This window comes from Coffea eugenioides, chromosome 2 (assembly GCF_003713205.1).
Source record: "Coffea eugenioides isolate CCC68of chromosome 2, Ceug_1.0, whole genome shotgun sequence".
NCBI lineage: Eukaryota > Viridiplantae > Streptophyta > Magnoliopsida > Gentianales > Rubiaceae > Coffea > Coffea eugenioides.
Window position 1 is genome coordinate 34,217,672 of NC_040036.1, and position 16,224 is coordinate 34,233,895.

Genomic DNA, 16,224 nt, shown 5'->3' on the forward strand with positions numbered 1-16,224 from the left:
TAAGACCATGAGGGATTTGGCTCTGTAGGGGTGTTGAGGTTCTTGGACGTACTCCAAGACGGGGAAGTGTCAAGAAATCAGATCCAGGGAAAATGGGTTTTTACTATCAATTTTATGATTTTGTTTGGAAATATAGTCGTCATGCATAGTTAATCTTTCTCAAAAGATTTAGATCTATTCTCGTAGGTTTATTTTTACTATCTTTAATATGATGGAAATATGGTCATCATGTATAGTTAATTCTTCTCAAAAGGTTAGATATTTTCTTGTAAATTTTCACACTATCCTTTATAATCTGTTTAGAAAAATGGTTTATCCTCCATGGATTCCGAAGGATTCTGTGCCAAAGAGAAGAGGATTATAAAGTTTATTCATTTATTTAAGCTTATTTTTAATTTTACTTGTCTTTTTACATGGCTTCTTTTTTTTAGAACAAACTCTGCATCTTCTAGTTCTTTTTCAAACAACAAATTAAAAGAAGAAATTCATATACAAGATGTCAATCAAGACATAGACAATTGGGAAATTCTAAAATATACTCAAACTGATATATACGAAAGAGATAGAAAATGGATGTTTCCACCTCGGATTATACAATTAAAACAGTTGAACAAACTATAGCCTTAGATGCTGATCATGAAGAAATCAAACTATTATCCAAAAGAACAATAGAAAAATATAAAGAAAAATATAATTATATTCATTTTGGATTAGTACAAATCGCAGCTAAACCTTTGACAAGAGAAGGACTAGATACATCCCTACTCATTTGTCTTAGAAATAGCAGATTTTTAGAATTCAATGATTCCCTCCTAGGTATGGCAGAAACTAGCCTTTGTGGAGGACCAGTATACTTTGATTGTTTTCCAAACTTTACAGTTTCCTTAAAAGACAAAAATATTCTAGATACTTTAACTTTAAACATAAAAACTGCCAATTATAGAGTCAAAACTGGGACTCTTCCTGTAGCTATTATTTATAGAATTCAATATAAGGTTATAAATTCAGCATTCAGGACAGGAGCCTTAAAGACATTACAAAAAGGAGAAACTGTCCTATTCCAAACAGATCTGGCTAGATCTAGAATTACAGTTCCAAGATCTATCACCTGGAACCAGATCTCACTACCAGAAAGCTGGGTTCTTCCCGAAGTAACTCCAGCAGATCCAATACAAAATACATCAGTTTCAAGCATTCAACAATTTGCTTCTGGAGCTGTTCAAATCAAATTTAATAGATCTATGAGTTTCAGGGCATCATCTTCATCAACAACTGGTATAGATATGCCTAGATACTCAACAGGAAAAAGGTCAGTTTCAGACAGACCACTGGCTCCTTCCATTTCAACTAGACTACAAGATCTAGATCTTTCTTCTAAGATTCCACAAGCAAGATATGCAGCCAGCAGACCTACTCCTTCAGAGGCCCAAGATGAATCCTCTGATGATGCGGAGCAAGAAGGACTTCCTAGATCTCCTACATATTCTTCAATAACAGAGAGTCGTCCTCAACTTGATGAGTTAAGGGTGATTTCTTTGGATAAACAAGATATCAAAACAGAATTTTATGCTGACAACAATTATCCAAAAAGGATGTGGTTCTTTGATAAATACAAGGGACAACATCGACAAAAAATACAAGAAGATTTCTATGGGTTTCTCAGAAGAACGAAACAACATATTCAGTTTTTCGATTGGTTTGAAGTATATTCACAAAGAAAAGGAATTAATTATTCTTTTTCGCAAACAACAAATTGTTGGAATGTATGCCCTAAAACAATGTATTTATTTTTATTTTATACATTCCTAAATTATATGTTTTGTATTTTAATAACTTCTTATTTATCTGTTAAATATTAGATATAACTAATAAAGTTCTTAGAATGTTTACTAATGTGATGGTAGTCACAAGAGTTGATGACTATGAGATATCAATCGCTTTTATAGTAATATTCTTAAAATTTCCTAGTTATAGTACTAATGAAATATGACATCTTTAGTACGGTAAAACTAGTACACAGTCAGCCTCTAATTAATGTAATTAGTGGTTGTTATCATCAACTATGGTATGATGATACCTAGGCTAATGTGTAGATGATTTGGAAAGTACAAATGTATTGGATTGATCCATTTAGAGATCCCGTTAGGATATCTATCTAGTGCCAATGGTGTATCTCTAGTGAAAAATTGTGTAAGTGATCCTACGACTTGAGATCACCATAATATTTTGAGTGTGAATCGCTACATTTTGACTCTAATTACTTGTTACTCTTCGTGAGTGCCTTAAAGTGTAGAAATTGGATGTAGTGTGAAGCATGTAAAGAAAATGGGTGATTGAGATAGGATTTACCACTCCGATAGAAGGAGTTGATATTCGGATGGCTACTAGTGAGAAATTAACCCTAAAGTCGACTATTAGGTAAATTGAAAAATGTCTTCAATTTAACCTAATTAAGGGTAAATTTCGAGAACTAGAAAATTTGATTAGTCATCAGGGAATTGGCACTTATTCCTTATTCCTGACTAATTGGATATCTTTGGTGAAAGAATAATAATTATACGGTAATTTTTCACGGAAAGGTTAGGTCAAATTCCCTTGACTAATTCCGAATAATTGGGCAATCGCGATGTGTTGCTAGACACCGCTCGTGATTTATAATTATGGATTAATTGTTTATTATAAGTTATGATAAAATAAAGTCATTTATTTTATCTAATTATTAAACCATAATTATTACCAATACATTCGGGACCTATTGGGTCACACGCAATAGAGATTTAATCCTGGATTGAAACTATGTAAATTATCGGGGTTTAATTTTAAAAAAAAAAGAATCCTAGGCCTTTTTGAGCAGATAAGAGTAAATGGTTATCTCTTATCTATCAGATAATGATAGATAGAGTCTTGTGTGATGAGAAGTCTTATTGTTTTGATTTTGAATCAGACAAGAAGACTCATCATTCTATCTTATCATATATCTCTCTCTCTCTCCAATTTGTTTTTTTGGGGCTGATATACAGATGCAGAAGTGAGCGTCACATATGATAGAGAGAAAAAAAATATACGTTCAAAAGAGTAAGAAAGCTAGCACCTTTTTCTCTTCAATACATAGTTCGTGAGACGATCCAGGGTTGCTCTAGCGTGGATATCAGTAGAGGCAGGACGACTGGACTGCTCAAGGGCTGACCATCCTCAAACAACGCTGCAGGGAGACGCCGCTTGGATTAAGGTAATCCTAAAACCCTACTTTTAGTACATCATACGTAAAATCTAGGGTGATTCTTGGATGGTTTTAGGGAAAAAATTTTAATTTTTCGCTGCGTAGTGTCCCTAAAACCCAACAGAAATGTGGTGACAATGAGGCAGACAGCTGAAGGAGAAATTCAAGCACAGCTTCCACCACCAAAGTCAATCACCTTCACATACAAATCAACGGAGATTAATGCTAAGCCATTCAAGCTCAAGAACATCCAGGATGAAGGAGCAATTAATAGCAAGGACATCCAAGAAATTTATGAGCAAAACAACTACACCAACAAGTATCTCCAAACTCTTGGAGAATATCTCTTAAACCAACCTATTCCCAAAAATCCTTCTATAACCACTTCTTCATCAAAGCCAATTTTCAAATCTCATGAAATACCAACCAAATTTCAAAAAGAACTCCAAAACAAACCCTTAACCCAATTGGAAAAACGAATAGCCAAAATAAAACAATCCTTTTCTGCCCCAATGTCCAAACATGGGTCAAATAACCAAGGTTCTGCAAGTGTTAGTCAAACAGCTTGTACCATTACCAAAGAAGAACCTCAAGAGTCTTTGACCTTAAACAAATTACACCAACCTTCTTCTTCACAAAACCAAATTTTCAATTGGAAAAATCCACAAAAACTATACTATTCCAGAGCCACTTATCCAGATATCCTTCTTGAAGAAAAACCCAACATCCTACAAAATTCATATAATGCTAACAACATATATGAATGGAGCATAGATGGGATTTCTGAATACAACATTCTTACAATTCTTCAGCAAATGACAATGGTGGCAATAGCCTATCGAACATCACATGGCTGTACTTACCAATTAGCTGCTCATATTCTTATTACAGGTTTTACAGGACAACTTAAGGGTTGGTGGGATGAACATCTTACCACAGAAGACAAAGACAACATTCTTAATGCAATTAAAGTGGATACCAATGGTGAACCTATTCTTCGAGATGGAGACACCATCTCAGATGCGGTGGCAACATTAATATTCACTATTGCAAAGACATTCGTCGGTGATCCAGGGATATTCAGGGAAAAATCATCGGAGCTACTAAACAATCTCAAATGCAAAAGTCTTTCAGACTTTCGATGGTATAAAGATACATTCTAACCAGGATATACTCCAGGACGGATGGCAACAAGGCCTATTGGAAAGAAAAATTCCTTGATGGTCTTCCAAAATCATTACGAGACCTTGTTCGAGAAGAATTAAGAACTCAATACAATGAGACTGTACCATGGAAAGAAATAACCTATGGACAGTTAACTAGTCAAATTCAACAAGTGGTACTCAAAGTGTGCAGACAAGACAAGATGCTCAGACAACTAGCAAAGGATCGAGCCCAAAGGAGAAAAGACCTTGGATCCTTTTGTGAACAGTTTGGGTTACCCAGTTGCTACAAAAACCTCACAAATGACCCAAACCCACAAAACATTTTTGAAAAATCACCTATATACAAAAAGAAATATCAGCCCAAACAACCTTTACCCATACAGTTAGGGGCGGCAATCGGGTCCAAATCGGGTTGGCGGGTCGGGTTGAGACCCGGGTATAACAGAAAACCCGCTGACCCGAACCTGACCCGCCAACCCGAAACAGGTCAGAACACCTGACCCAAACCCGATAATTTCGGGTTGGCAGGTTGGCGAGTCAACCCGCCAACCCAAAAATTAATTTGAATTTCTTGATTTAATCCTATTAAAAATATGATTATCATTCTTGATAAATAAAATGCATAGTATACAAATTTAATTACCACCAAGAAATGCACAATCGAAATCTAAGCAACTCCAAGCCATTTCACACACGCTGCAATAACTCATCAAATAGAAGACACTCTAACAGAAGTATCATGCAAGCCATTTAAGAGAGGCTGTCGAAAAACAACTACACAATTGAGTTTCAACTGCTTGATATCAAAGCCATTTACTTCTAGTGCTTGTTATCAGACTATTTCTGCAAATTCTGGGTGGCTGGTGCATCCCAAATTCAAAATTCATCCTAAATGAATGAGAGACATCAATATCTGTACCAAGAGCCCATATGACCATAAGATAAGACACCATAAGAGTAGAAATAGTGTAATACATCATCTATCCAAATTTAATAACTCCAACTTCACACAAATCAAACAAAATACTGCCAACCAAATATAAGTTTAGAATCAATACATTACACCAAATATAAGTTTAGAGTCTTAATCACAACAAAGTGGTGCTCCAAGGCCAACCAATGCTTTGGCCCTCATCATTAACAATAGCAGCATTCATAATGATGCCAAACTTGTGCATCCTCCAAGCAACCTCCAACTGCAGCCGGACTGCTTTGATCACGACAAGCACATTCATAGCAACTAAGTATCATGGATTAGAGATTAACAACATTAGAATTTGAATCCTCAATTATTGTTGCATCAACCTCATCCTTGTTGATATTTAGAGACATGATATTTTGAGTTAAATCCTCCAAATTCATATTTAGCGATCCTACATTATAAGAATGAAAAAAAAATATAAGTAACAAAACCAGAAAACTAAAATATGTATAAAAAGACTGTATTTACCTTCACTTTTATCTCCAAATAACCAGTCCTTAGTGCAAACTAAAGCCTCAACAATTTGGGGTGAAAGTGAACTACGAAATTGATCCAAAATTCTACCACCAAGACTAAATGCAGATTCAGAAGCAACGGTTGATACTGGAACACATAGAATGTCCCTTGCCAATTTACTCAAATCTGGAAATCGAAATTGTTGTGCTTTCCAATAATCAAGAACAATAATATGTGAGGATCGTTTAACTCTTGGCTCATCTAAATACAATTCCAATTGACTTTTTTGTGCACTACAGGCAAATTCAAAGGTGTCAAATTGATCAAATTCCTACATAAGTTACAAACAGAGATATATTAGATATGATAATAAAACAAAATAGCTAAAAATCATCATAATAATCATAATTTTAGAACGCAATAAAGTCACAAAAGTTTAATTTTCATACCTCTAAAATATCAAATGATTGGTTGTCTTCTTGTTCCTTGGCTCCATGAGGAGAATAAACTTCATTGCTGCCTCGAGAGCATGAAGATAATGCACCAGGTGTGTTGGAAGTCTTCACATACTCATTATAGACATCAAAAAGTGCATTCCTGACCTTGACTAATTCATTAGACCCCGGACCATATAGCTTATTATAACTAAATTCAATAAACTGAAATTTATACCGGGGATCAAATACCACAGCAATTGCCAACAAGAGATTGAACTCAGACCAATATTTGTTAAACTTCACAAACATTTGGGAAGCAATCCTCCTCATAAAATCATCTGAACTATTGCACTCCTCAGACAGCTTCAATTGAATCTTAAAAACTTGAGGAAAGTACAAGTTACTAGTTGGATACTTGGACCCCGAAAAAGCATTAGTTGCCTCATAAAAAACTTGAAGAAAACTACAAATTTTTTCAACTCTTCCCCATTCTTCAAGAGATGGACAGCACCGAAAATTTGAATCACTTAATTGTAAGTGACAAAATGCAAGGCGATAATAAAGTGCACTTGAAAGCATTCTATATGTGGAGTTCCACCTAGTAGGAACATCTTGAACTAAGGTTTTTTTGGAATCAAGAGAAGTCTGTGTTACATATTCGGTGAACCTTAACTTCCTTGTTTGAGAACCCTTCACATACTTGACACATTCTCTTATTAACTCCACAGATTTATCAATTTCTTTCAAACCATCTTGCACAATCAAGTTGAGAATATGTGCACAACATCTCACATGAAACAACATACCATCACAAATTAAAGAATTTTTCAACTTAAGCTGATTCTTAAGTATTGCAACACAAGAATCATTTGCAGAAGCATTGTCTAATGTGATGGCAAACAACTTCTTTTCAATACCCCAACTACTAGCCAAACTGTAAATTTTTTCAGCTAATGCAACACCATTATGGGAAGAGGCATATAAGAAAAATTCAAAATTTTTTTCTGTAGCAGCCAATTGCTATCAATGAAGTGTGCAGTCAAACTCAAGTATCCATCAGTAACAATAGATGTCCATGCATCAGAAGTTAAACATATTCGACTAGGACATCCTCGCAATTCACTACCAAGTCTATTAACTTCCTTTGCATGCAATTTTTTAACGTCCGACTTGGCTGTGTTCCTAGTGATATGTCTAATTTGAGGTTCCAAATATGTAAGGATATTTTTAATTCCCTCATGCTCCACAAATGAAAATGGCAGCTCATGTCTTACTATGGCATGCACAAGTAATTCTCTAAATTTATCTTGACTGAATTGTGCATTTCGTGTGGCAAGACCACCTTTGTCAAAAGTGATTAGATACTGTCCAATGTCTTTTGTTGTCATTTTTACACACCTCTTTACATGTCGATGCAAATTACCTGTCCCACTTTTACTCTCAGCAGAATATTCATTCCCACATTTCTTGCATCTGCACTTCAACTCATCATTTGGATCCTTTTTGGGAATAAATTCGAAGTAATCCCAAACTTCTGAACTTAATCTCCTCTTCTTGCCAGGCATATTGATTGTAGCTTTTGGAGGTAACTTCTTTTTCCCAATTGCACTAGTGTCAGGGCATTGAGATTGATGATTGGTGTGGCCTGTTTCCTCGATGCTATCACTACTCCCTGTATCACCATCTTCTTCAATACTGATTGAATTTGGATATGTCATACTTGTATCTATCTGTTAATCATCAAGAATTATGCAATTCAGTAGCTATGATTTTTGGTTGAAACAAATATTCAGTAATTAAACAAATGATAGTGCTTTCATATTAAAAATGCTTAGTACAAGAGGGGGGACGAGGGAAACAATAACAAACTAAATCAAGTGCAAGTGAGTGTCATGTGCAGAATGAACTCAAGAAGTAGTGGTGTCTGATGTTATTGCTATCTTCTTGTGAGGATTTACTAAATGAACCGACAATATAGCTTGAGAATCCGCAACAACTAAAGATAGCTTGAGGATTTACTAAAGATAGTTTGACTGCTTGAGGATTTACTAAAGATAGGAAGCTTTAGAAACAGAACTAAATGAACCGACAATATAGCTTGAGAATCCGTAACAACTAATATGAAAATTCAAGACATTGCTTCCAGTTGGGATGCTTAAAGGATAAGAATAAACTGACATACAAATGGAAGGAAAAGCACCCATCAGCCATTTATACTTCAATATGTTTGTTCCCCTGTTAACCTCCAGATTTGGAGGAAGAATTCAGAAATCGATCCATCACCACCAAATCCTTCTTAAAAGTTTCACCTCACCACCGACAGAAATTTACATTAGTAGTGAAAACCAACCTTTTTGTATAATATTTGAACTTATAATAGAAACATCTCTGCCAACCTTTTTTAATCTAGAAAGTTGGTTTTACCGTATCGTCTTCATACATGGTTATACCAAAAGAAAGCCGAAGCAAAGGGCGATATTACACCACAAGAAAGAAATCGATTTAGGGGAAAAAAAACTTGCTGTAAAACTGCACCTTAGAGAAGAAAATCCGTTGCTTGCTAGTTGCTTCTAACCGCCGTCTGACAGATGAGGACCGTGAGGTGAACTGGTGAAGTGAAGGGCAAGGCGGCCGCCTTTCTGGTTTTGCCGTTTAGAAGAAAAGTGGAAGAAAAATTTAGGGTTAGGTGAGGAAGAAAGATTTCAGCCTTTCGGGTGAGGATTTACTGATTTAGGGCCGGCCAAGTGAAGACTCAAGTGAATGTGTACTGTGTAAGCCTATTTAGTGTTTAGATAATTTTTTAATCTTTTTTTATTTATTTTTATTTTAGAAACTGGTTAACAGGTCAACCCGATTTTGACCCGATTTTTTTCGGGTTTTTCCGGTCTGACCCGATTCTGACCCGAATCCTCAAAATCTAAACCCAAACCCATTAATTTCGTGTTAGGTTCGGGTCGTGTTTTCAGGTCGTGTCCAAAATTGCCACCCCTACATACAGTTTCCACCCATACAGTCTCCCCACTTCCCCCTCTCATATAAATATATAAATATATTATTTCAATTTTTTTATAATATGTATATTAATATATATTAATATGTATATTTCAATTATGTATAAATTATATTAATATTAATATGTATATTTAAATTATGTATATTAATATGTATATTATATATATTATATCAATTGAAACAAATATATATACTTATATATAAATATAAATATTTTGTTTAAAATATATTTATTTATATATTTATATAAATATATATTTCAATTTTGTTTTATAATATGTATATTAATATATATTTATATATTTATATTAAATATATATTAATATACATATTATATTTATAAATTATATATGTATATTAAATATATATTAATATACATATTATAAAACAAAATTGAAATAAAAAATATTATATATATGAATAAATAAATATTAATATATAGAAACAGAGCCAATATATATTTAAAAAAACTCCAAAAAAATTGTAAATTATAAAAATATTCAAAAATATATTTTAAAAATACCTCTAAAAACAATCCAAGAAACATCTACAGTAAAAGTTTTTCATATACACAGCTACAGTAAAATTTTTAAAAAACACCTCCAAAAACAGCTAATCCAAATAGAGCCAAGGATCAAACAACATAACTTGCTGTATAGCGACATACTTGGTATCATAAATACCCAAATATCACACTAGTAAGTCACATAATCTAGACGTAAGCACCAAAAAGTGAAAATGTGCTTGAAATCATTGCATTATCTGAAGTTTGTGCATGTTGAAAGGATACAAATACAGCCACCCTCAAATAAGTGGGCAACAAAATAATGCGTAAAGTTAAAGAATTTCCATCATTTTCAACCATTTGAACTTATGGAAGGAAGCGCATGTGACATGCACGAGAAGGTATGTTTGCCCCTTTTTAATTTCTTGGACTTAATTGAAGATATCATTAAAAAATTTAGCGCCAATTAAAAATTTTCAAACAAATTAAAGGTCAAAATACAATGTAAGGAAATATAGAGAGACTTGGAATTTTTTGAAATAAAATTTTCTTCCTCTGTATTTCTTTATTCCTTCATCCCTTTCCCCCACAATGCCCTCCTTCTTCCATTCCCCCCTCCTACCTCTCTTTTGATTTTCTCTTTCTTTCCATCGCCTCTCCCTACAACCTTCCCCCTCTTTCTTGTACGTCTTAATATTCTCTTCTTTCTTTCCTCTACCTTTTCACTCTCTCCCTCCCTAATGGCCCTATTTATGTTAACTATCACCATATTTAGGGAAAAAAGAAAGAAGGTTAAGAAAAAGAACAAAGCAAAATTTTGGGTTGGCTACACTAGATTGTATGGTAATTTATCTATAGTTTTTTTTATAAATTGTTCATTTTGTGTGAGAAAACTATGAATTTTCTTGATTGGAAATTATGAGCAAAGTGTAATTATGGAAGAAAAAATTATTCCAGTGAGTTGATTATGCACAATATCAAAATCAAAGGTCTTTGTAAGTAGACTATTTTTAAGAATCCAAGATTTCCACAATCACCCGTCTCAATTGCATGATAAAATTTATGTACTTACATAAAGACAAAAATAAGAAATATAGGAATAAAGACTATAGCATGCAAGAACACAATAAACAAATTATGACCCTTGTTGAAATTTATCTCACAATAAATTTTATCCACCTAAGTTTAAATAAATTGATTCCTATTGTTAATCATATCTTATAATAACCACTGTAATTGTAGACCCCCAATTTTTTTTTTGGCCTCCAATGGAAATCTTACTACTATATTACGGCCTTCTTTTGCTTGTTTCAAATTTTATAAAATATGATTATAAATAAGTAATTATAAAAAATTTGATCAAAATTTGACACGTGATCTCATTTTTGTGAAAAAAAAACCCTTATAAAAAACTAGTGGTATTTGTTCTCGAAGAAAAAAGTCACAAAATCTATATAAAGCTATATAACAGATTTGAAATGCCCTAACTTCACCATCTCCAATCTAAGTTATATTATTTGTTATCTTTTATTGGCATTGACCATGTGTCAACAAGTATGTAATAGGAAAAGATTTTGGTAACCTTAACTTGAAATTATCAAATTTCAATAGCTATCCCTCAAATTGTATGGGCAAAAACTTGGGTGAAACTAGCCCATAGCTCTGCCTGTGAACTATGTGGTTCTTAAACACTCATGTCATTTTATTTTTTTTGGCTTCTGGGAAATGGTAAGTTTCTTTTTCTTTTCTTTTTTTTGGCTTTGTGAACAAGGACAAATGCATTTTGTTTTGTCAACTCTCTGAAAAGTGTTGGAGAACAATAGTGTTAATAGCCCCTGTTATTCCAAAATAGAAAATGCAAGAAAAGATGTTGAAGTAAGAAAGAAGTTTCATTCTCCAGATTTCTTCTAATTATCCATGAGAAATAAAGCCAAATTATTACATTTTATCTGCAAGAATCTCAAACCCCAACAACCCAATAGATTAGCAAAGTCAAATCCAATAAAAATCATCCAATTGTCGAACTCCATGAATGTTAAAATAAAAGTCTTTTCACTTCTCCCATCATCGATTCTTCACAAAAACTTCCTCCTTTCCATACACTTTCTATCACGATCTTCCAATTATTAATGCTAAAAAAAAAAAGCACAAGCAAAAGTTATATTAGTAATTAATGCATGGTCTTTGCAAATATTCACCAGCAAAGATCTTGATCAATGTCCTTATTGTTTCTTCATCACCTTTTAAAATTTTTAACCTCTGTTCCTCTCCCTAATTGATATTCTCCATAAGCTAAGCAAAGTTTCAAGAAAATATCATGTTTATGCAATTTATCTTGCCTAAACCCCCTTCAACTCCCTCCCACAAAAAAGTTTGAATTTTGAAAATAAAGTTAAGGATTACGGTCTTCTTTTGGTTGCTTCAAATTTTATAAAATATGATTATAAATAAGTAGTTCTAAAAAATTTGATCAAAATTTGACATGTGATCTTGTTGTTGTGAAAAAAAGTCCCCTTATCGAAAACTAGTTGTAGTTGTTATCCAAAAAAAAAGCAACAAAATCTAAGGATTGTGAAGCTAAGGATTATGAAGTTTGCATTTTGAAAATAAAGTTAAGGATTATGAAGAACAATGAGAAATGGAAGATTTGGAGAAAAGTTGGAGATCTTTTCTTGTGTCTGGGATCTATTAACTAGTTGGAAGCAATGTTTTCAAAACTAGATCGGACCGTCCGATTTGACCTGTTGAACTGCGAACCAACTATGTCATCGGTTCGATCTAGCACAAAAGCTAGATAGTGCTTCAAAACCACCATAAACCATTCTAACCATGTGAAGCAAATTGTTAAAAGCTGCACAACCCATGACCAGCAGTTTTTAAAGTCTCTATACAAATACAATAAGTGAAACAGAAAATTCTTTTTTGGAAGTGCCAAAGTGCCAAGAATCAAACTTGAGGCCTTTGCTATGAATGTTCAACAACCGCCCAACACACCAAACTTCGGTTGACAACTTATCTTGCCAAAAATTTTCTTTGGACGTTATTACTAAATAATCCTACAAATATTAACCCTAAACATTAGCTGCCACTTCAATCTTTCTTACTTTTTCTTCTCAAGTCCAATTTTCACTTCATCATATCACAATTTTCGTGGCCTCTCCATTACAAGCTTTCATCTTTATTCCACTCTCTCTTCTTTCTAATCTTCAATTTCTACTTTCTCCTTTACTTTTTTTACCTTTGTTACCCCCTTCTTAGTCCCATTCTTTAATTTAATGTATTGGTGATTTCTTTCTCCATTTTTAGTTTAATCTTTTGAACTCTTTCTTTTGTGTCCTGTGTTTATATGTTGAATTTCTTTTTTTCTCTTTTCTTTCCACTATTTCCAATATGCTATTGGTGCATCAACCGTTTGCATCATGAGGAGTAGGAAGTTTTGGGTTACCAGCAATTGGTAATGGTTGCTTTCAAATATTAAGCACAAACTTCTATAAATGCTTCCAAATATTTAAATCATGCAAATTTAATGTTTTCCTTCCAAAATTCACTATGCAATATTAATAAATTTGTGCATATAGTGTGCGAGGCGAGTATGTCTGAGTGACATTTGGTGAGAGAGAAGAGGAAAAGAGGGACATATCATTTAATTGGATAATAAACTAAAACTGACCTTTTTCAATTTTTTCACGGCGTCCATAGAAAAATAATAATAACAAACAAATCACAAGCTAAAATATTAGCTCAAAAATACCAAAAGAGAAACAACCTCACAAATTCGATATTTCGTTGACCTATATTGTTATTAACTTCTTTTAAATAAAGTAGCATCCTATTTTGAAATTGTCATCCATTATACATATATTGGATCACTTAAATGTGATAACATTACACATAATTTTGATTTTGTAAGAGTTTATGCAATACTCTAATTTATATATTTTTTGCATTTAGTTTTATACTGTGAAGCTCTAAATTTGAATCTTGATGTATTATCTTAGCTCACAAATGTTTTATTACACCTAACTTTTAGTATATCTTAGCTCATAAATGTATTATTACACCTAACTTTTAGTATAAAAGACTTGCACCTTATTTGTTATTTAAAACATTCAAAAAACTGCATGCACCTCCTTATGGGCGTCCTTCATGCACGCTAAGTATCTCAGTGACAGGCTCCCGTGTCAGGCAGATGTGGTTCGGGGGCAGTCTGGTATCTGGAGAAGGCTGGTTGGCGTCAAATCGTTAGCGGATTCTCATGTTCGCTGGGTTTTGGGCAATGGAGTAGTGGATTTTTGGCATGAGAATTGGATGGGATCTGGTCCGTTATGCGACAAGGTTGAGATTTTTGGGACTCACTCTGTGGCGAACTTTGTTGACCAAGGTCGTTGGAATATTTCTATGTTGCGTCATTGGCTCCCTCCTGCTATTGTTTCATCCATTCTGGGTATCTCTCCTCCTGTCTCGCAGCGGCCAGATGAGATGGTTTGGGATTTAACCGAGTCGGGTGTGTTTTCAATTGCATCTGCTTATCAGTTGGTGCGGCAGCCTGCTATTAGGTCGGCTTTTTCTGCGGCTATTTGGCATACGTTACTTCCCTCTAAAGTGTCTTTTTTCATGTTGCGGTTGGTTGCGGCACGGCTCCCCGTCTTGGAGACGCTTCGCCGTTTTGCGGTGCATGGCCCCTCTCGGTGCTCCTGCCGTGAAGCTCCTGCGGAAGAAACCTTAGATCATATTTTTTGCAATGGGGATTTGCCCAAACGAGTTTGGAATTCGTTTACAAGTGGGGTGGGTGGGCGTTCCTGTGTTTCCACGGTGCGGCATGCGCTGGCGGTATGGTGGCTTCATCCCACATCTAATCCTTGTTTGCGGTTGATTTTCCAATTTCTTCCTTGTTTGGTTTGCTGGCACCTTTGGAGGGCTCGTAATTTGAGGGTTTTTGAAGGTAAGGGAATTTCCTCCCATCTCATTCATTTGAGGGTTGTGGGGGAGCTCCGAGATATTCTCTCTTCCCGCTTTCCTTGCCTGGCGGGTCATAGGTTGTCTTGGGAGGAGCTTATTGGGTTGGCTTCTAGGTGTCGTAGAGCGAGTACGGTACGTTGGGTAAAATGGAGGACTTCGCCTATTCCCCTTCCCAAATTGAATGTTGATGGTTGTTCGAGGGGTAATCCTGGTACATCTGGCGGGGGTGGTATTTTGCGGGATACGGCGGGGTGCTTTGTCTTTGCTTTGTCTTGCTTTTCTGGCGATGTGACTAGTTTGCATTCAGAACTAAGAGCTATGCTATATGGGGTGAAGCTGTGTGTGCAACGCGGCATTATTCCTATTCATGTGGAGTCTGATTCTTTGCTTTTGGTCCGGATGGTGCGAGGGGAGCTCAGGGTTCCTTGGTTTTTGCGACGAGAGTTTGAGGAGCTGATTGCATTCCGGCATCATTTACATGCGGTGACTCATTGTTTTAGAGAGGTCAATAGGGTGGTTGACAGATTGTCTAATGTTGGGGCTGACTCTGGCTCTGATAGGGTTTATGAGACGTTGGCTTTACTTCCATTGTTGGTTAGAGGGGATTGTCAAATGGATGCTTGGGGGATGCCTATGGTTAGAAGGGTTAGACCGTAGTCGTTTGAATATGCATGTACTCCCATTTGTTGGGTTCGTGGATTTGCTATAATAAAATAAAAACTTCAAGCTAAAAAAAAAAAAAAAAACTGGATAAAGACGAAGATGAATAGTTTATCACTACAATTTGTTTATTAAGAGAAAAAAGATACGATATAAAACACATGTTTCAATCAAACAAATAAATCTAGAACTATTTAGATGACCTTCGTAAGAATCACAACTAAATATCATTTAGTTATAGTAAAATATTTATGATAAAAAGAGGGCATGGATTTCATTCAAAACCATCCAAGTGAAACAAAAATATACGATCAAACAACATAATTAGCCGTATAGCGACATAGATATCACTGTAAATATCCAAATGTCACATTAGTAAGTCACATAATCTTGATGTAAACACCAAAAAGTGAGAGCGTGCGTTAAATCATCACATTATCTAAAGTCTGTGCATGTTGAAAGGATCCATATACAGCTGACCTAAAATTTTATCCTCTCCATTATATTTCGTCTCAAATAAGTTGGCAACAAAATAATGTGTAAAGTTTAAGGACTTCCATTATTTCCAATCATTTGAACTTATGGAAGAAAGCACACGTGACATGCACAAGAAGATATGTTTGTCCTTTTTAATTTCCTGAACTTAATTAAAGATATTATTAAAAAAATTCAAACAAATTAAAGGTAAAAAATATAAGGAAATATAAAGAAACTTGCAATTTTTTTGAAATAAAATTTTCTTCCTCTGTATTTCTTTATTCCTTTATCCCTTTCTCCCACACTGTCCTCTTCCTTCCATTCCCCCCTCCCATCTCCCTTCTAATCTC

General features: G+C 34.5%; 1 protein-coding gene across 1 annotated transcript; it reads right to left on the reverse strand.

The window, feature by feature from the left end:
- Nucleotides 1-5,474: 5,474 nt before the first annotated feature.
- LOC113759560 (zinc finger BED domain-containing protein RICESLEEPER 2-like) lies at nucleotides 5,475-7,979 on the reverse strand. The gene is made up of 4 exons (XM_027302136.1): nucleotides 7,685-7,979; nucleotides 6,274-7,211; nucleotides 5,837-6,155; nucleotides 5,475-5,626 (listed from the first exon to the last, which is right to left on the reverse strand). The coding sequence occupies exons 1-4, from the start codon at nucleotides 7,977-7,979 to the stop codon at nucleotides 5,475-5,477; spliced, it is 1,704 nt and encodes a 567-aa protein (XP_027157937.1).
- Between the last annotated feature and the right edge of the window lie 8,245 nt (nucleotides 7,980-16,224).